The 20669-nt window shown below is 41.5% G+C and overlaps 1 protein-coding gene across 1 annotated transcript; it reads right to left on the bottom strand.

The window, feature by feature from the left end:
- Position 1: 1 nt before the first annotated feature.
- On the bottom strand, positions 2–20630 carry DDX17 (DEAD-box helicase 17). Its single transcript, XM_074578908.1, has 13 exons — positions 20132–20630; positions 15795–15945; positions 13609–13708; positions 13345–13478; positions 12514–12579; positions 12076–12217; positions 9998–10158; positions 9737–9909; positions 9324–9434; positions 8775–8836; positions 8302–8361; positions 3838–4077; positions 2–3172 (listed from the first exon to the last, which is right to left on the bottom strand). The coding sequence occupies exons 1-13, from the start codon at positions 20173–20175 to the stop codon at positions 2649–2651; spliced, it is 1968 nt and encodes a 655-aa protein (XP_074435009.1). The 5' UTR covers positions 20176–20630; the 3' UTR covers positions 2–2648.
- Positions 20631–20669: the final 39 nt, after the last annotated feature.

Here is a 20669-nt window from a genome sequence, read left to right as displayed (position 1 = left end):
ATAATTTATTGACAACAGTGTTTTTATTTATACCTACAAAAGAAAACAAGATGGTATCAAAAGGACAATTTACAAACTAAGAATAGTAACATAGCTTTTAGTATCCTGTGTCTGAACACCACAGATCTATGAATCTCTCAATTCAAGTCTTCGTTAATACAACAGGAATGTGTTCAGAGACCAGCAGGCGTGTGAAACAAGCCACTGATCCCACACAAAGCCACTAACCCTTCCATCGTTCAGAGAAGTCCAAACTGCTTCGGGAAGTGGGAGGGGAGGAGACACCCAACTCATTCGACACCTCCCACAAACTTTTACAGATTGAAAACAACGTGAACAATACTAGATGCTAATGCTTGTATCAACAAGGGCCCTCCGGCTGGTACATGGAACAGAGCGCAGCGAGCACCAGGTGGGACAGGGGCAGCACATGCCACGGTGCATTTAGGCGTTCAACAGCCTGGTTAACACTCCGAACTGAACCGAGACCCTGGACTTCAGCTGACCTCCACGGCAATAAAGCACTGAAAGACCTGGCACAGATGTTTACGCGTGCACAAGTCCTCCCCAAAAGAAGTGAAAAGCTATAGCAGACTATAAGGCAGCTTTGGCGGCCCAGAGACCCTTTTTAAAGTCAGTCAGTGAGATGTCCTACTCCTACACCCTTTAAACACATTTCTGCATTGAACTCGCAATTTAAAAAAAAAAAAAAAAAGAAAAAAAAAAAGAAAAAAGCTCTGCATTTGCTTGCGAGGGAGGCCAAAGACAAATCAGAAGTGCCTGGATAAACGAAATGTTTCTGGCTTTCACTTAACACAAGCAAAGGAACTTCCTGCCCAAGCACTGGAATTAGAAGATGGGACAAGAGAACCAAAGTTCTGGAACATCTCTCCCTTCTCCCTCTGTGTCAGCAACCTACCTGTGTACTGCACACAAAAAAATGCGCATCCATGCCTCAAAATTTTACTCTGGGAAGAAATCAAATTAAAAAAGAAATCACTTCTGTATAAGCAAGCTTTTCCTGGGCTATAAGAAGTTCCACTCTGCTACAAGAGAAGCGGGCTGCCTTGTTCATCCATACGCGAGAACGCCAACAGAAAAAAAAACCCAAAACCCTGCACTCTCATAACGCAAAGATTATGCCTCAGAAACCAGATGTATCCATTGTCATATTATGAAACCAAGAGCAGCCAACTCCTGTTATCATCTACTGTCTCTGAACCGTCTGGTATTAGAAATAACAAGTCAACAACATGCTTTACTAAAGAGAAAACCCCCCTCACACCCACCTTAGCCTGTAAAATAAACAAGTTTTATTTACGTATTTACTAAAAATTTCACTCTTCTCTAACATTTTCTAAAATGCTACCTACCTGCGAGAGCTCAGCTCAAAGGGACCAATGGAGCAGGGAAATGCACTCAAAAGCCAGGAAAAGCAAGTCAGAGCAAGGTACAAAAGAAATAAAGCTTCAGAATCAAGATGCACTAACCAGCTCACCGCTTACCTCATGAAAAGGAGATTCCAGGCAATCTCCTCCTCCACCCCTCCTCCCCTTGCCCTCCCCCCAGCCCACCCTATTCACACCTCTTAAATTTTAGTGTGGAAAACTCTGTCACATTTTATTCAGCGTAGCGGCCTTCAGAACCTTCCCCATGGCAAAAGGTAGCTTGTAGGTGAAGGACAGACAAACGAGATACGCTGCTCATCATCTAGGTTCTGTTTAGTTTCTGGGCTCTCAAATAAGACTTCTCTCAATAAATTCAACAATAGGAATTTGAAAGCAGAAACTAATTTAAGGATACTCCACGCTTTTGCGATGCTGCAATTTAACAATCGTAGGGAAAGAACTTACTTGGCTAAACGTTACAGCAGCGGTACCTACAGCAACTATCTGGTTTTCAGGTATCGAATCCAAGGCAGGTTTGATTTCTGATCCTGGGGCTTTAATCCCAGCTTCCCTACTGCAGGCTGCTACAGGTACCAGAAGATGGAGCAGCTGCTTCCAGAGCTGCAGAAAACATCAACACTTTACCTGGGGCATTACTCTGAACACCGCCCAGCTCAGACAAATGACCAGAGTTTTCCTATAGAATGTCACCTATGATAGATTACAAGCAGTAATAGTGAGCTATTTAAAAAAAATAATAATAATTAAGATTAGGAGAAGTGAGCATTGCTCCCTTGCATTTATCATTTTAAATGAAGTGCTTTTTGGCTCCCCAAAGTTTCCCACCTCTCTTGATACTTCCTGAAATTAAGTTAACATGTTACAGAATAGAAACTTCCTCCCCTCAAAAGCGAATTTTCACACAAACCTTAGACACCAAGATGATCGAGCTGGGACCTATCTGCCTTATACCCATTTCTTTTAGAGAAAATAAAATTTCCGATTTCCTCAACATGCAAGACAAAAAAAATAATAAGTTTTCCAGTCAACTATATATATCTCTTAAAAAAAAAAAAAAAGAAAAAAAGAGGACAGGGTCAGTAATGTGGACTGGGGGTCATTTTTGCTGGGCTCAAGGGATTCGAATGGTGAATTCTAAGTCTAACCTGCATGAGAGAGACATCACAATGGGAAAGAAGAGAAAGAAAAGGTTCCTTTAAATGCAAGAGGTCTACACTGGTCACCAGCGGGTGAATGGTCTCATTTGCGTGAGGGGGGAGGGGGCGGGGGAGGGGGCGGATACTGGTAGGTGGCAGTCTGTCCCATATAGCCCATCACGTTAGTGGCAGGGGGCTGCGGAAACTGTTGTGACATGAGCGGCTGTGGCTGCTGGCCCGAGCGCCCCACCATCCCTGCATACTGCTGTTGGGTAGTGCTCTGTGAGGTTCTCCCAGCGGTGGCAGCTGTGGTGCTGGCACCATAGCCACTAGCACTGTACTCTGCAGTGCCATAGCCACTCGTGCCATAGGCAGCTGCTCCATAGCTCCCTTGAGTGTAACCATACTGGCTCTGTGCTGCCCCAAAAGCAGAATTTGGGCTCCCGTAGGCACTGCCATAGGTCTTGTTGGCTCCGTTGGCATAACTGTCACCACGCTCACGGTCTCTGAAGCCACCCGAGTCTCTCCGGCCCTCTTTCACTCCCCGGAGCCTCCTGTCACACTCTTCCTGGTACATCAGGTTAGGGTTGTTTACTGAACTGCTCGTTCGGTAACGAGAACGACCTCCTGGCGATGAATATATTAAGATTTAGTACCGTGAACAAGCCTTAAACAATGAACTCTGGTACAATTATGCCACCCTTTCTCCCCCTTCTACATCCACTATTTTGCCCACAAGGAGCAAGTTCTCTTGACTAACTTCCCTGCATAGCTCTGCATGCATCTCTTCATTTTGTTCAAGGTGTAAATACAAAGTTCAAAAGGGGTTCTTAATGCATGTATTTGGAGTCTAAAGAAACTGAAGAAATTCAGGACCAACTTGGAAATGTAACGAAACTTACTATTCCTTCAGGGAATGAGAGAAAAAATAGTTTCAAGCCCCTGAAGGTAAAGTCAGTGTATCCCCTTCAGTGATTTCAATTTTGCATGTGTATGCACACACACCCTGTTACCTGTGCTCAGGTAGGAACTGCAAGGAATTCATTAATTTAAGCAAAATTAGCTCTGTGAGGACTTTATCAGGAGAAAAAAAAAAATTAATAGCTAAGGTAAAACAGTCAACTCCTCTTTTTCGGACAGGAATACTACAGCTACATAATGTACTGATATCTCAGCTATGAAACAGCTTTATTACCAGTCTACTGTTTGCTATCTTACTACTTCCTGCCCTCTTCCCTCCCTCAAAGTAGGGAACCTATTTCCTGTGTAGCCCTTTTCCCATGTGCCTTTACCTCCACCACCACCTCCTCCTCCTCTGTGGTCCACAAGCTGCATCAGCTTTGGATTGATGGCTTGATTGGCTTCTTCCAACACTTTGATAAGCTCCCTGGCTTGTTTCAGGTTTCCTGGTGTGAAGAAGGTGTAGGCAGTACCTTTGTTGGTACTACGTGCGGTACGGCCAATACGGTGGACATAATCTTCAGAGCTGTTCGGATAGTCGTAGTTTATCACAAATTTAACATCTTCCACATCTTGTGAAGTGCCCAGGTGCGAAGCACAGTGAAGGGGTGGGGTTGAGGAAAGGGGAGAAGAAGAGAGGACGTGCCAACGAAAGGTGGGGAGCACGAATGCAGGTGACAGTAATAAGAAAAAAAAATACAAAGTTAGTAATTGCACGGAATAAATACAAGACAGACTCATCCCAAAAGAGTAGAAGACTCACATTAAAGATTATCAGGAACAAAGATCGCTGTCCTGAAAAGCTGGTAATTTTAAAGCAGTTTTGCCCTGCACTCAAATTCACCCTCCCCGGAATGATTTCTCTGTCTTTATGTGTCAAAGACACTGATGTTTGTGAATGAGCTAACTGAATTTCATCTTTTTTTAAAAAAACAAAACCAAAAACAAAAAACCACCACAAACTGGGAAGTGAAAATGTTGTTATCAGACAGAGCAAACTAGGGTGGAGGAAGGGCAGAACTGCCACAGTAAAGCTTTTACTCTGTTGGGAGAAGTCTAACAAATAGTAACGGTAATGAGATCACTTACCTTCCACTTGGTAACATGAAATAAAAGGCAATCTTAAAAATATTTACTTTTACAGTCCTAATAAAATAGAGCAAACTACTTTCCCTAGCCTAAAGCTTAATATACTCCAGTTACATTAGTATTATTCAGCCAACTTATTAAAAATTACTCAGACCTAGAATATCTTAACTCAGCTTCGTAGTTATCACCAGAATGCATTGCACTAACATTTCACCATGCTGTTCCGTCCAGTTCTGTCAAGCTTTTGTAATTTGGACAATCCTGAAATCCATTAACAATTCCCCACTTCCAGTGTCAGATGGAAATGATCAAAATTGCTTTGTATACAAAATAATATTAAAACTTAGGATATCAGAACTGCATGCCTTACAGGAACTCAAGACTTCATAAACTTATGGGACAGAAACTAAAGTAAATGTTAGTGTAATACTTCAGTGAAAGCACCTCAAGTACCAAAAGCACCTATTTGCTACAGTATACAGTATTTTAAAAAAGCATGGTATTACAATAAGTACCCTAACAGCTCATAAAAAAAATTAAAAATCTGCATTTTAAGAAGAATATTCTGAAAATATCCCAAATAAAACACAGATTTTTGTGATTTCCTTTCCTCTTTTTTTTTTTTTTTTTGTTTTAAAGAGAGAAACATTCTCTGTTTGTTACCAGACCGATGCACACTCCCTCCTCCTGTGGGAAACCGCTGCAGCCGATCCCGTCTCTTTGCCTTTTATTTTTGGCGGCCTCCTTTCGAAAACTCCGCCCTCTGACACGGGACCACTGGAGCGCGGGGAGCATGCATCAAGGGTCCATGGCAGCGAGAAGTCCCCACACACGCTCGCTCTGTGAACTGGCTTAGATGCTTCTCTGTAGCCCCATTTGGTTGTGAAGCGCCGGAGAACCTGGGTTCAGGTAAAAGTTTCAGGTCCTCCAACGCTTTTTGTCCCCTATTCGGGGTTCTTAGGGGCAATTGTCAAAAAAATGAAGATACAAAAATTACATCCAAAGGGTCAGACTGCATCTATTGCCCAGACTGCATCAATTTCAAGGGGGTTGTAGGAAAAATAAAAACAAGAGGGATGTAGTGACAAGAGGGGGACTTTATGTCTGTTTCTTATTACAGCAAAGGGGGGGGCTCCTCAGTCTTTGCTGACTCCAAAGTCCTGAATCACACCAAAAAAAGGGAGTGAGAAGGCAGGTTTCACAGGGGGCTGCGCGAGTCTCCAGCTAGGGTCCTTGATGCAACAGGTTTTTTTTAAAAAGGGGAAAGTGAAGTAAAGAGAGGAGTACGTATGACAGATTGCATCTTCACAGCCAGGGTGTAACTAGTCTGTCAAGCTGCAGGCTACGTGATCCTCAGTCAGTCCCGTTTTGCGCATCCATCAGTAGCAAAGCGACTTGGAATTACCACAGAGGATACAAGGACGTGCTTTCCCAGCAGAAAGCACAGGGAATTGTAGCTACCGATGTAGGCGGAACTGACTTCACTGGGGAGGAGCGGGAAGAATGGGAAGGCAGGAAGAGGAAAATGCAAGGGTGTTTTCCAGACTAGAAAGTGGTCCTGGTAGAGCACACAAGCTTGCTGAAGAGAGACCAGAGCAAGTACAAGACTCTGCTTCTCCAGTCTAGCATGCTCCAAAGCGTTTGCGCACACTCGCAATCTTCCTGCGCTTTTAGAAGATAACGTAGCAGGATCAAGAACTGAAACTGTAATTCATTTTTGACAGCTACCTGGGAAACATTCCCTTTGTGAGACCATCAGAATGGCACAGTCTCCGATTATTAATCGGGAGAGATACAAACTAGCAAACATGCTAGTCTAGAGAGCTGTTGAGACCATCAATGTAGATGTGCCCCCACCCCTGCACTGAGAATGATCTGCAGCTGATATCAAAGCTTCTGTTAAAGAAAACAAAACAAAACAAATTCAATGTTTTTAGTTTAATAGACTGAACAAAAAAATAAAGTAAAAAAAAAATTAAAAATCAGTGCAGAGAGAGGACCTCACTCCAGGGAATTATCACAAAGAAGTCATTATGGGACTCAGAACTTACCTGGAAGAAGCTTTTTTGAAACCAATGTTCCATTAGGAAGAGGGAAAGCCCTGGTGACTCAGCCAAAAGGCGCGCGCCCCTGTTTTATGTTATTTAGGTAGAAGCCTTCACTTGCCAGGATCTTGGAGGAAGTCGTCCAGAAGTTTGCCAGTTAAGTGACTTATTTTAAGAAGCAGCAAACTCAGGGCCCCAAAATAAGCAGAGATGTTGTTCAGTAACAAGAAACAGACTCTGGTACCTTTCCCCCTTAGCTCAGGTGAAGTGGAGGACGGGAAGTGGGGAGACTGTTTTCTGAAGTGTTATCCAATTGAGTAGTTTTCGGGGGGGAGTGTTTTTTTGAGGGGGGTGAGGTTGTTTTAAATGTCTAGGCAAGATGCACAAAGAAGCTACCAGCACATAGCAAGCCTGTTTAAAAAATGCTGCTAGAGAAAGCAGCTCTCTTTCATACAAACTAGTTTCAGGCCTCAGTCCCTTCTCCCAACAGGCCCAAGTTCTAACTGCACAGGTCCAGACATGACCCTAGAGGGCAGAGACTGAAGTCCATATAATCACCTCTCTGAGGAAGTGTTGGACATTTTTTGAGGGGGGGAGGGGAAGGAGGGGTGAAGGTTGTGTGAACAAAGGCTGCCAAGTCTAGTAATGGTCTGCCTGTATTAAAGTGACCATGTGATGCACAGCACAGCCACCCTTTCAGCATACGAAAAGAGCTCAGACAACTGAGATTTTTTAACAGCTGGAGATTTTTCTGAGCTTCTTTGTAGTGACTTGCAATCATTTTGTCTAAATTTTACTACAATGAGACATGGACCCCCAAGTAGTTTGTCCTCTACCAAACTCAGGGAGGGTGCAATATTCAACGTTCTTTATTAAACTCAGAGCACTTCAGAAGTCATCCTCCTCTTCTAGAGTGGACAGATGTGTAAGAACTGTGCTCAGCACAAAGTGTTTCACTATACAAATACGCTTATTAAAAAAGGGGGCACAACTGATGCATCCAGACAGATCATTTTCATACCGCTAGAATAGAGCTGTGCAATTTTGATTCAATTACACATTTGGGTAACATGATGTTAAAGGCCATATATAATCTCAGTGGTCCTGCCTAGAAGGAACACAGAGGAGGGAAGGTTACATGTCAAGACCAAAGATCCGGAGCAGTGCTTTCTCAGATGCGAATACATCTGTGGGGTAAACATGCGTGTACACTGGGGTTGGTATGTTCGAATCTGTGGTGTGTCATACGGGGAGAATATTAGCTATTCGCTGTTGAAATGCTCTCCCACAGCTTCCTACTTGAACTTTATCTGACACGCTCTGAACTGAGAGCAATCCATCCCTATCACCCAGCAACAAAAGCTGGATTTGGGGGAAGAAGTGAGTGTGGTGGAAGGGTTGGGTTGCATAATTGGACGTCTCTTCTCCCTCTTGGCGATCGATTGGTCATGCCTAGGCCTTGCTGCAGACCAAAGCCTGTTCATTAGGAGCAGGAAGAGACTTTGAATATGAAAGAAAAAAAAAAGATTAATGTTAAAAAACGTATTTCACATGTGGGGGAAAATCACGCTTTGAATTTTTTTTTTTTTTAAAAGAAAACATATTTCAGTCCAAAGAAGAAAAATATGCAGCAGTAGGCAAGAGTGGTCTATGTGTACAAACCTAGCCCACGAGATGCAACGTCGGTAGCAATGAGGATAGGAGCCTTTCCAGAACGAAACTCTGTAAAACAAAGCATGCTATGAAGTAAGATTTTTCAAAAAGATAAAGTTACCTGAACTTGATTTACACTAAATGCTCATTTTCCAGAATCTAGGTAAGAGGGGTCAGTCAATTTCAGAAACCCCAGCAAGTCAGGATATAACGTGTCAAGTATTTTTCAAATTCCAGCTCTTTGGTTTAAGCAATTTTCCCCACTGTGTTCTTGTCATCCCGTCCCCCCCCCAAAAAAAAAAAAAAAACAAAGCCAAGGCACATACAAGCACTGAAATTAACAGTGCAAAGGCAGTTCTTTTGAAATGTATCTATCAGGCAGAGAGAGAAAAAGAAAAAAAAAAAAGACAACTGGACAAAAGCACGTTTTGGTAAATTACATACAGCAGCCCGAGTTAGTCTCCCCTCAGCAATGGACTCACCATTAAGCACCCAATCTCTTTCTGGCTGACTCTTGTCTCCATGGATACACATAGCTGGCCAACTGCCAAACAGAGATGCACATTAGTATAGACAGAAAGTACACATATTAAAGGCAACAGGAAGCTTTATTGGCATTTCAGTAAAAAGGAAAAAAAAAAAAAAAAAGACTTGAGAAATATTTTATTTCCTGTCCTCCTATGACCTGAATTTACCTAGCATGTATACTGGTTTGTTTCTTGCATGTTAAACCCACTACCTACATCAACAACCATCTAAGCCAAATCACATTTGCTATATTGACACAATCCCAATCAGCAGATCAGTACTCCGATACACTAAAAGCTGCCAAGCTTACAAATATTCTCTCTCTCCTGCACTAATGCTTTGATGGACTGAAACCTTCTGGGAAACTAAGACTGAATTCAGCCAAGAAACAAATGGATGAGTTGTTCCCAACAACAGCATCATGAACATTTAAACCTTACTGCTTCTGATTACAATTTCTGTTTCCCACTAGAAACAAGGGGAGGGAGGGAGAAGCTAATCACCCATCTCTGCGCATCCTTCGAGTGAGATCATCACATCTCCTCTTTGTCTCCACAAAGATGATAGTCTTGTTCTCCTTCTCTGCCATGATTTCTTCCATCAGTTGTATCAGTCTAAAATAGACACAAGAGCCAAGATGTATATCCACATATACAAGAATATAGGAGCATTTACATTAAGAACATACACAATATGCCTCCCCATAAATAAGTCACTGTCACTCACAAAGAATTCATCTATGTGTTGTACGACAGTATGGCTAGAATATATGCAATAGACTAGTTAATTACAGGACTTATTTTGTACTATTCAAGGGTTAAATAATACGGCAAGTAACTTCACATATTTGGCTTTCAAAGCAATGTAGATTTTTTAAGCACAACAAAAAAATGAAATGGTAGGAAAATCAACTTACTTGTGGTCTTTCTCGCTTTCCATGCATACATCCACTATCTGCAGGATATTGTGGTTGGCACTCAGCTCTAAGTTTCCCACATTGATCTGAACATAGTCCTGCAGGAAGTCCTCGGCAAGCTGGCGCACTTCTTTTGGCCAGGTGGCACTCCACATCAGAGTCTGTCTGTCAGGCTAAGAAAAAAGGAAAACAGATTTATTTGAGGCACAGGACTTTGAATAGGAAACCGAAGGAGGCTGTCCTTTTAAGAGGTTCACGCACCCTTATCTGGTCCACAATTTTACGAATTTGGGGTTCAAATCCCATGTCCAACATCCTGTCTGCTTCATCCAGCACCAGGTACGTACACCGTCGAAGGTTGGTTTTTCCTGCCTCGAGGAAGTCAATCAAGCGACCTGGTGTAGCAATGCAGATCTCCACACCTTCAAAACAGAATGAGGAAAAAGAGTAAGGCTCTTCATTTGAATGTCAATTGGTATTTTTAGTCAGAATGAATCACCTTCTAGAGCAAAATTGTTAAAAAAAAAAAAAGCACCACCCTCATTCGTACCCAAGATTGAGTCACTTCAGTAGAAGCCCTAGTTTCAATATTTTTTTTCCATTCTGAAATTACTGTTACAGTGCCATTAGAATAATAAATGCAGTATAGAATCTAAAAGCTTACTGTGAGAAAACACCAGCAAAGACCTGTCCAAAAATCAGAAGTAAAATAAGCTTCTACTCAAGCCTGACCCACCTACATCCAGAATTATGCAGTCCAAAGAGCTCTGCAGAAAAGTAAAAGCAAACTCCAGCTAAACTCCCCATGTTAAGCAAACATTAAGTGCTCCTCTTGCTATACAGGTCAAATTACTTCCACTTACACCGTTTTTTTCAAATACGTACCAATAGTGACAGACAACCATCCTGCCCATATTTACTAGCGTAAAAACAGAATTCAAGTATTCATAAACTAGTATCAGTTATGATGCTTTATACATTCCTTAAAAAGAGGAATTGGTTTCCACCGATTCACAAACCTTACCGATTCACAAATCTTACAGACAAGTCCTTCAGTGTCACTGAAATGTCCACAGAAGCAAAGTTTAGGTAAGCAGTAAGGTGAAAGAGAGCAAAACCCCAACAGCTTTCTTGATACTGCACTAATAGATGCAGACTATTTCATGGCAACCCTGACCTTTTTGTCTGTATCAACCTGGACTCCTCAGAGCTGTCAAAGCTGGGCATTCTTTTACTTTCTATAAAGCTCATGCAAGAATTAGATTTCTAATGGAGCCATTAGTCTGCGAGGAAGACTGAAGAAACTGCAATTTCTGTTGTCAAGAATGTACTCCTCCATAGTAAATTCACTAAATATACTGAAAAAAAAAAATCACAATTGAGAAGAAAAAACCCACATTTTCTGGACTTTAGCTATTTAACAATCTTTGCTGCAGAAAATACTAAGCAATCATCCAAAGACAGTAACACCTGAAAGGACTGAAAGCACTGAACCCGCTCACATGCTCTAACCAAATGGTTTTCTTCCTAAGCCAGAGAAAACCTGTTTTACAGCACTCCAGAAAGGTGTGAAAAAACCCACCAAGCTCATCCTCCCAAGGTCTCTTCATGTAACCTTTGACTCTTCCATTGAAGATGCTACTTTTGAATTGGAATGCACTACCATTTTCTTGAAGACAGCTATCCCACAGCCTTCTACCATGCATACCTTTATTCCGTTACCGCAGTTTTCAATAATGACTCTGCAAACTGCAGTGCTAAGTAAAATTTTCAGGTTTCTTGAGTTGATTTGTGTGTGTGTGTATATATACATATATATATATATATGTGTGTGTGTATATATATATATATATATAAAAAAAAGCTTACCTTGAAAATACTTCTTTCATCTTTTCACATAATTCTATTACATTTTTTTAATCTAGTAAAGATGAAAGCCATCAGCACATTCCCGCATTCGAAATTGTACATAACTAGCCCTTGACACGAAAGTTAGGTCACCTGAGCACTACCGTGTTACAGTGCTTGCTGTAGAACCAGGGTTCCTCATCATTCCCCACTCCAGCTCCTTGCTATGTACAGAAAGGCAGTTACAGAACATTATGGGGTTCATGAACAGAAATAGAGCTTAGTGCTTAAGAACAATAAAAAAAAAAACACAAGAAAACCCACTGCATAAAGAAGTTTCTATACATTCAGAAATCCAGTTTGATTATTTGAACATGCCTGTGGAGAAAACTTGCGATCTAGCTTACGAAAAATCCTTCAATACGCTTGCTACTACTGCATTTCCTCAAAATAACCTCTTCTCAAACTGCCAACAGCAATTTTAAAATTACCTCTTTCTAGATCTCTGATCTGGGGACCTTTGGGTGCTCCTCCATATATGCAGGTACTCTTCAGTCTTGAACATTTGCCATAATCATCAGCCACCTGCTGCACTTGCTGGGCCAACTCTCTCGTAGGTGCTAGAACCAGACACTGCAAAAGGAATCGATTCAGGATAGCCAAGCTGCATGTACATCCCTAACTTAAGGGCTCCACATGGATACCATAAGCAAAGCTGGACCATCTGCTCTTTATTAGCTAAAACATTTAAGTATCTTTAGACTATGTCAGCAATTGCACAGCATTTTGACTAATGAGTGGGATGTTCACATTGTGATAGTAAACATTTCTCTACTTACTATTCAGATATACCAATTAAATAAAGTACACATCTCATTAACAACTCCATGCCGCACACACAAAAAGCAACAGAACTGACAAGCACTTACAATTGGGCCATCTCCTCTCTCCAAATATGGCTGGTGGTTGATGTGAACAATTGCAGGCAACAAGTACTAAAAGAGAAGAACTTCAAGTCAAGACAGAGGACTTCAATATTCAGTGCCAATGATCATCTGCCGTGACAACTGGACCACGACAAAAGCCCCCTTAGCCTAACATCCCTTCAAGAAGCCAAAACCTCATGTGAAAGACAGCGAGAAACCTTGGCTATATAGTGATCAGGATTATGCAAAATCAGATACTTGTTATCCAACAGAACATAAGATTTTCAGAGCTGCTGACGAGCCATACCTGCTTTGACATGAGCACAAAACACAGTTGCTCAGCACCTCTGAAAGAAAGGCTCATTTAAATTTGGAATCCAAGTTAGTGGAATTCAGCAATCTTGTCTCTAACCAATGCTTCTCATAAAGGATAAAATTCCTTCTTAACCACTGCAGATAAAATTAATCTATACCTTGAAGACTCAACCTTTACTTATTCTTTACTTTAACTTGCACAGTTAATAAAACAAATATGCTAAAGAGCACATGCTGGTTTTTAAACCACAGTGTAAGCACAGACCAAAGAGAAGCGACTAAGCAACCAAAAAGAAAGGTATGCCTGTGAATACAAAATACATGCCTATGAATAAGATAGGCTAGTTGAGACTTAAGTCTCAGCCATGATGCAATAAAGCATGCTTTAAAAACATGTAATCATCTCACTTTATGTTTGCAGTACTGACAAGCCCCAAAATTACTAACACGTAGCCAAGGGTAATTTCTGCAAAGCAACGAGGAAAAGTAACCAAATAAATAAAAGGGAAGAATACATACTGCTAGTGTCTTCCCAGAGCCGGTCTGTGCAATGCCCACCATATCACGACCACTGAGGGCTAGTGGAAAGCCTTGGCACTGAATTGGAGTGGGTTCTGTGAAGTTCTGGTCCATCAAGGCATCCATCACATACTCTAACAATTTAAGAAAAGAAAAAATTTCTTAAAGGATAACTGAGGCTTCAGAAGACCTTTTAGAAAACAGAACAGGCCTAAACAGTTATTGAGTAATCCTCATTATCTTCAATAATGGCAGAATACTTACGCGGAAAGCTACACTGGTGGAAGGCAAACACAGGCTTGGGGCAGCCCTCCATTCCTCGAATTGTTATCTCTTTCTTTCTTCGCAACTCTTCAACTTCATACTATTTATGTGGCAAAAAATAAAATAATGCAAAGAAAAACGTCAAATGTCAGTACGGACTTAAACTGCGCGCTTCTAACTATTAACTCCTCACCTCTACATAAGAGCTTCGTTAGAGAACTAAAATGAAACAGAGATCTAATAAGGACTGCTTTCTTAAGGATTTTATCTCGAAATTGAGCTATCACATAGCTTCTGCAATATTCAGAGGTATGAGCTCTCTTCTATAGTCTAGAAGGACTAATATCACTCTCTTCTTCCAACCAGCCCTTTTTAATGAAAAGTGTACCAATATAGTATTTTTAAGAATTTCACTCTTCTTCCAGAGGCCAGAAATGATCAACAGCTTCAAAAGTGATTAGAAACGGAGAATCAGATAAGAAACGTGTTTTATGTGGCAGTGCTAAGAACTAAACAAAATAAATGGGCCCTAATGCACTATGAACAAGCAGAAGGCAGGGCTGTCTCCCTCCTTCAATTAACGCATTCCAGAAGTGGTTAAATACAGAGCTCTTGCTGGACAACTTGCAACTCAGAAATGTTGCTTGGAATCTTTTCAGAACCAGATTTTTTTTTCTGCATGGAAGAAGCCCAGGCAATGTCATAATGATACCCAAAGACCTCACAATTTTTTTTAATAATGGAACTTCCTAAAATATTTCTGAAATGTGTAGATATAAGCTTAATTTTAGGATTAGAAAAAGTGTTTTATTTTTGTCTAGGTTATCTTGCAAATCCAACTGCACTTTGCGACATGCTTCCACAATTCATGACCTTATTCTAACGCTCATTAAAAATCAACAGGAAAACACACAACACCAAACATGCACTTTATCTAAAGCAATAAATGTAATAATTATGGGAACCTCTTGAGCTTGAATGAAAAGGTAAAAAAAAAAGAAAAACTCCTGGGAAAAACGTGAAAATCCTTGTGGTTGGTTAAGGCAAAGACAGCCACAGCAGTTATCGCTAACTGTGGTTCAGTAGTTCCAAGCTGTTGTCTCTTTAAAACGCCAGTGCCTCCTTCAACTCCTTTATGCCTTATAAATAGCTTATGAATATTTCACATGAAGATTTGTAAGTCTATGTAATTGGATAAGAACGTTTTGTTTGTTTGTTTCCTCGTGTTAAGAATGAAATTTCTTAGTTTCTAAATATAAAAAGACATTAAAGAGGGAAAAAATACTTTGGACTCAAGAGGGGTAGGAAGGGGAGATTACTCTATCTACAGAGCAAATACAAAGTGTTCTGCCCAGTTTTGAGCCCCCAATATAAGGAGGACACTGTTTTAACAGGGCATGTCCAATTATGGGGGGAAAGCTAGAGGCTGGAGCACAGGCGGTACAAAGAAAGACTGGGAGCACTAGATTTGTTTAGCTTGGAAAAGAGAAGACTAACAGGGGAATTTAACTGCTACCTTCAACTTCACAATGGGTTGTTAAAGAGAACATGTTGCAAATAATTATTAGGAGGGGAAAAATACCATGAGAAACATTAAGCCCTGGGAGAGACCCCCAGAGAGGATATAAACTCTCTCCACCACTGGGATATTCAAACTCAAAAGGACACGGCACTAAGCAACCTCCTCTGGTTTTGTAGTTAGCCCCGCTCTGAGCAGAGGATTAGACCACATGGCCTCCTTCAGCCTGAATTATTATTACCATAAAATATTCTTTCAAATGCTTCTCTCATAAAAATAGCCTTTCAAATGTTTCTCTCATATTTCTGCCACTTAGTTCGTTATTTTAGGTTCTTTCAGGGCCTCCCCAGTACTGCAACTGTCAAGCCCTGTACGTTTTATCTGCACTGATGAACAGCTAGACCAGACAAGCATTATGATGAAGAATTACAAATGACCAAATGTAAAATATCTCATATAGAAACAGCTAAGAGCGGAAGCACCACCTTTGCTAATGTTAAATACCAAAGGCAAACAGAACCGGTATCCCGTAGGGTACACACATACCAAACAAGCTTAATGAAAATACAGTTCTGTTGCACTGTCCCAGACTTCCTAGGACGAGTCTTTCCACTTGTGACATTTTCTGTTGTAGACAAAATGGAACAGACAGGGTCCAAACACTTACCGGAGTAAGCCTGGCCACTTCCGGATGTTCCACGTAAAAATTCTTCTCAAACTTGGGCAGTTCATTTAAATCCCATTTTTTCTTACGTAAACGTTCCCCCGGATTACCGAATTTCTTTGGAGGAAGAGGACCTCCACGACTTGCTCCAAACCTGGGAACGTCAACATTCGTTACGAACAAGAGTATTTAATTGCTCTGTAATCTGCAGGTTTCTTAAGCATTTTCCACTCTTTTTTTTTCTCCCCAAGTTCACATGAACACAACATTCTAGAAAAAGTCACTCCTCCTCTCCATCCCCCAATCACTATGATGGCGTACAACTTCTTGAGATAACATAAACCTGTTCTAAGTCAGTTCTAAACCCAACACCATCTTAAAGTTTCCTTCTAGTACAACCATTTTTAAGTCACTGCCTTAAAGCCCCTCTCTCCAGGTTTCTACCTCAAGGTTCCCTCCCTCAGGACAAAGCTGCAGGTATACCTATAGCGCTTATCTGTTCTTGAAACATACAGTACACTTAAAACACGTTAGATGAAAGGGAGAAGAAAAATCTCTAACTTTTAAGTTCCTTCTATCTCTCTCAAGGTTAGTTTTACACAAAAATAGCTACTTCACTGTCTCCCCCTCTATGTCTTCTCTCTTATCAAGCGGTATGCCTCGAATGAAAAACAGAAGAACAGAAAGTAAGCAAGTCCAGCCAAGCCTGCAAGTCCATCTGTAATTCTGGAATCAAAGAAATAAAAAAAAACTAGAAAAATCTTTTTAAACCAGAGTCTACCCAGGGGAAAGTACCTGGGAAAAATCACATCTCCTCTCTTAAACGCTTTTGAAGAAAACTCAAGAGAGTAAGAAGCTGATGTTTATTCTGCTAAAAAAATTCCTAACTAGCAGAACTACTAAGAAGTTACTCTTCTTTCTCTTGTAAGTTTTCTTCACCCAGTTAATTTAATACACTTGAGAACGTTAAGAACTAACTGTAATGACCAACTGATGCATTAGACACCACACGAGCTTCTAGCAATGATCTGTAAGAGTAACTGAAAACTGAGTGGCATAAAATGATTATTTACTGTAAGTATTATAAATTACATATTTTAAAATGCCACAAAAGAAGTCATAGCTCTTTCATTAGTATCATACAAACACAGCAGAGGGTACTTTTCCAAATGCCATCAGGTCAAATTTTGTCCTAATTCAGATTTTGGTCAATAAAGCTACAGCTTTTTGCAAGGCACGAACTCATGAGAAATGCTCGTTTAAAACAAGACTTTTATTTAGACAGAAAATCCAAAGCGTCTGCACCTTACCCAGGCAGTCCACTAGTAAATAAAAAACTGTTAATGCAACAAACCAAAAGCAACAAAAATCCCAACGCAACCTCCTTAGACTAGTAACTGGGGCAGAGAGTTGCTAAAAAATAAAGATCTGAAATAAATTTCTCAGTTCTCTTCAGTACAAGACTATCTGTTCAGTCACTAACTACTTCTGTTCTTTAAATCACTTTCCAATGGAAACTACAAATTACAGTGATTAAGAGACCAAAAATACAGAACTCAAAATCAACACATTAACAGGAAGAAGGGGTTATACTGTTGGAAAAGCTAAGTATAGTAGATATAATTTAACTTAAAACCTGCTAAATAAGTTTTAAAATGTTTGCTTTCTTGCAACGGTTTCATTAAGTCTTTTCCCTCTGCTATAAATACCCCTTATTTTCTCACCAGTATGTCCATCAGATCCCCCAGATGACCTGCATAATTATCAATTTTTGTCATATGAAAAGACTGTGAAACACACCTCCAAAAAATTTATTTTAGCACTAAATTTTCTTTCATGATGAAGTAAAAAAAAAGTAGTACAGATTTTCATTTACAGGAACATTCACCTTTATTGACTATGTCTGCTACTGATCATGCTAATTTGAGGTCAAAACAACAACTATTTCTGTATCCGAGTAGTTCCAACAAACCCCATAGTCTTGCTGAAGCAGCCAGAGGTTCAAAGGGTCAATGAGTTTCCTTATGAAAGGAAACATACAGAAGAACTGATTGCAAGACTGGAGACTGAAACAGCTCAGTACTGTGAATATTTGCTCCCCAGCTATCCAAAGAGAAGAGTCAATACATAATACATCTTACATCGAAGTCTCGCAGTTTAAGTTCTCCATTCACATACACAACATAGCTCTATGCTGTTCTGAAGGAAGCGAGCCCTACAGCAGTCCTTAACACTGCCTCTGCTGAAGTTTATCTGCTAAACTGGCAGTAACTCACACTTTACATTGCGATTACAAGTAAAACGAGTTTCCAATTCCAGTTAAACAGATTTAAACCCAAGATTATACCACTGATTTGCCAACAGTTCTTTTTTCAAGTGTAAATTCAGACTGACCCAAAACATTCCTCTCCAACACTACTGGTGCCATCATTTCTGCGATAGAACCACATGAATTTGTTAAATTCCAGAGCAAAAAAGTACAACTTTGCGTTATAAGTCACCTATAACTCATTCCTGACAGGAGGAAAACAGAAAGCCTGTATTTGTTTAGCTTATGAAAGAATCAGCACCAAGAAGGTGATAAGCTTTCAAATGGCACTTAACCAGCATCCTGAGTGGTCCAAAATTTTACAGAGGTTGTTTGTGAAGTATGATGGGTGTCAGTGGTTGCAAATATTTTCACACCTTAAATAGACATGTGTAACAAACTGAATCCTGATGCATTAAAGCTTCCAGGACAATATGCCAAGAAAACGATTTTCCATGCAAATGTCCAAAAACTTCACAAAGAAGCATGTAGGCTCTCCTTTTACTTATGTAAAACCCCTGATCTAAGAGAGAAGCATCCGTCTACAACCAAAGTTTTTACACAAAATGAAATTACACAAATTCTAAGGCATGTCAAGTGTCATGACAATGCTTTGCACAGTGTTCTTTTCAGTAACTATAAATCTGCATACTCAAACTCACTCACTAAACTCCAAAAACAGCTGGGGTCTGAACTATCTCAGGCTTGCCAAAGCATTTACTCCAATATCCTTGTGTTAAACTGAGCTGGAAATCTCATAGTGAAAAAACACCAGAACCCTCCTGCCTGTCAAAAAAATGAAAGTATCTTTTAATTTCAGAGTGTGAAGTGTGTGTGTAAGATAAAGCAAGGATACAACTATCTCCCTCCACAGCTGACCAGAAGCTAAATATTAAGATGCGTTGCAACACATAAACAAAATATTCCTAAATCTCCCGGGGGAGGACAGAAAACAAGGAGAAAAGGAAGGGGGGAGAGAAGATTCCTTAACTGAGATCTAGTCTACCATATTAAGAAGAACAGGATCCCACATGATATGTTTCTTGTTAATCCTTGAGAGTAGAGGCCTAACTACTTGTGATCTAAAGTACAGAAAATGCCACTCTCCTAAATTAGTTCTAACTTTCTATTTAAAAAGGCCTGGGATGAACATCTTATTACTTTCAACCCTTGAAAATATCCAAGTCTCAAACTAGTTATATACTATAATGCCATTGTATTTATTGCTGCCATCCTCGGAAGAAAAAAAAGAAAAAAAAAAATCAAACCCGCAAAAACCTTTTCCAAGCCAACCTTCCTTGAAATAGCAGAATGAAGAGTATCAAGCCCTAGGCCTCTGCAGTGCCACACAGACAACTCCTGTTTGACTGCTACGTAAGCTTGGTCATGGTCATTAAGTGTGATCCAGGGCCATGTTTACCGAGATCACCCTCCCGAGTATGCAAGTCCCCTGCACGGCAGCAGTTTTCAATCTCATTTCCTCTCACGATAAGCCTGGGAGTGCAACTGAGAAAGATCTTTCACCAACTGCCATCTTTCTAAGGAAGTCCAGAAGGAGCAATGACAACCAGAAGGGCAGACGGTCCAACCACCCTTACCAGGACCAAGACCTTCGTGGCTTGCGGGGAGGGGACGATGCGGGGGAAGTAGGGTCAAGGATATGAGGGATAGCAGAAAATAAATTAAGGGCAGAGGAGAAACTGCAAGCAAGACACACACGGTTACATATGAACGACGGAAAAGCTAAGTAAAATAAAATAAACAAACCACAACCCTTTGCTTTCAGAACCGTACTAATAAAGACTCCAGCTCCCCCCCCCACCCTACCCCCCCAACGAGAATTTTTGGGGAAAAGATCTCCCCCCAACCACAAGCTGAACGCGCCCCCCTTGTCCCCACTCCCCTCCCCGACCTTCCTCCCACCAACGCGGGGGACACGGCTCCCTCCACCGCCCCCCATGCCGTGTCGACCCACCGCCACCCGCGCGCCCCCTCCGCCCGGCCCGGCCTGCCCTTCCCCCCCCACCCTTACCCGCCGCGGTCTCGGTCGCGGCCCCGGTCCCCGAAGCCCCTCATCGCCCCCGGAGGGGTGGGAGAAAGGCAACGGAACGCCGGCCGTGGGGACGGCGAGGGACTGGGGGTACGGGGAGAGGGTCCAGCCAGGGGCGGCTGTGTCTCGGAGGAATCGCTTTGCGCCACCTCGCTTCTTTGGTGGGATACAAAAGGAGAAGAAGTGGTCAGTGGGTCAGAGACCCGCTGGACGTCGGCGGACGGAACGGCGGGGCTCTCGGTCGGCTCCAGGGCCCGTGAAGTGTGGAGACACCAGCGTCTTCTTCCTCCGGGCTCCCGGCACAAAATGGCTGCCGCCACCCCAACCCGCTTCAGTTACGTTACGGGCGGTCCGGCGCTGCGCAAATTGCGGCCCTCGAAAATACCTACTCCTATTCTCGCAAGCCAACTACGCCCCGAACTCGCTTAGCGAAACAGTGCTCCGCGCGGCAGGCAGGGTACGAAAGGTACGTAGCGTCCTTTACTTGAGCCAGCCCTCCGCGCGAGGAAGAGAGGGAGGA

The sequence above is a fragment of the Larus michahellis genome, chromosome 1 (genome assembly GCF_964199755.1).
Source record: "Larus michahellis chromosome 1, bLarMic1.1, whole genome shotgun sequence".
NCBI lineage: Eukaryota > Metazoa > Chordata > Aves > Charadriiformes > Laridae > Larus > Larus michahellis.
The sequence above is the reverse complement of the archived record's forward strand: the minus strand, read 5'-3'. Positions and strand labels throughout refer to the sequence as shown.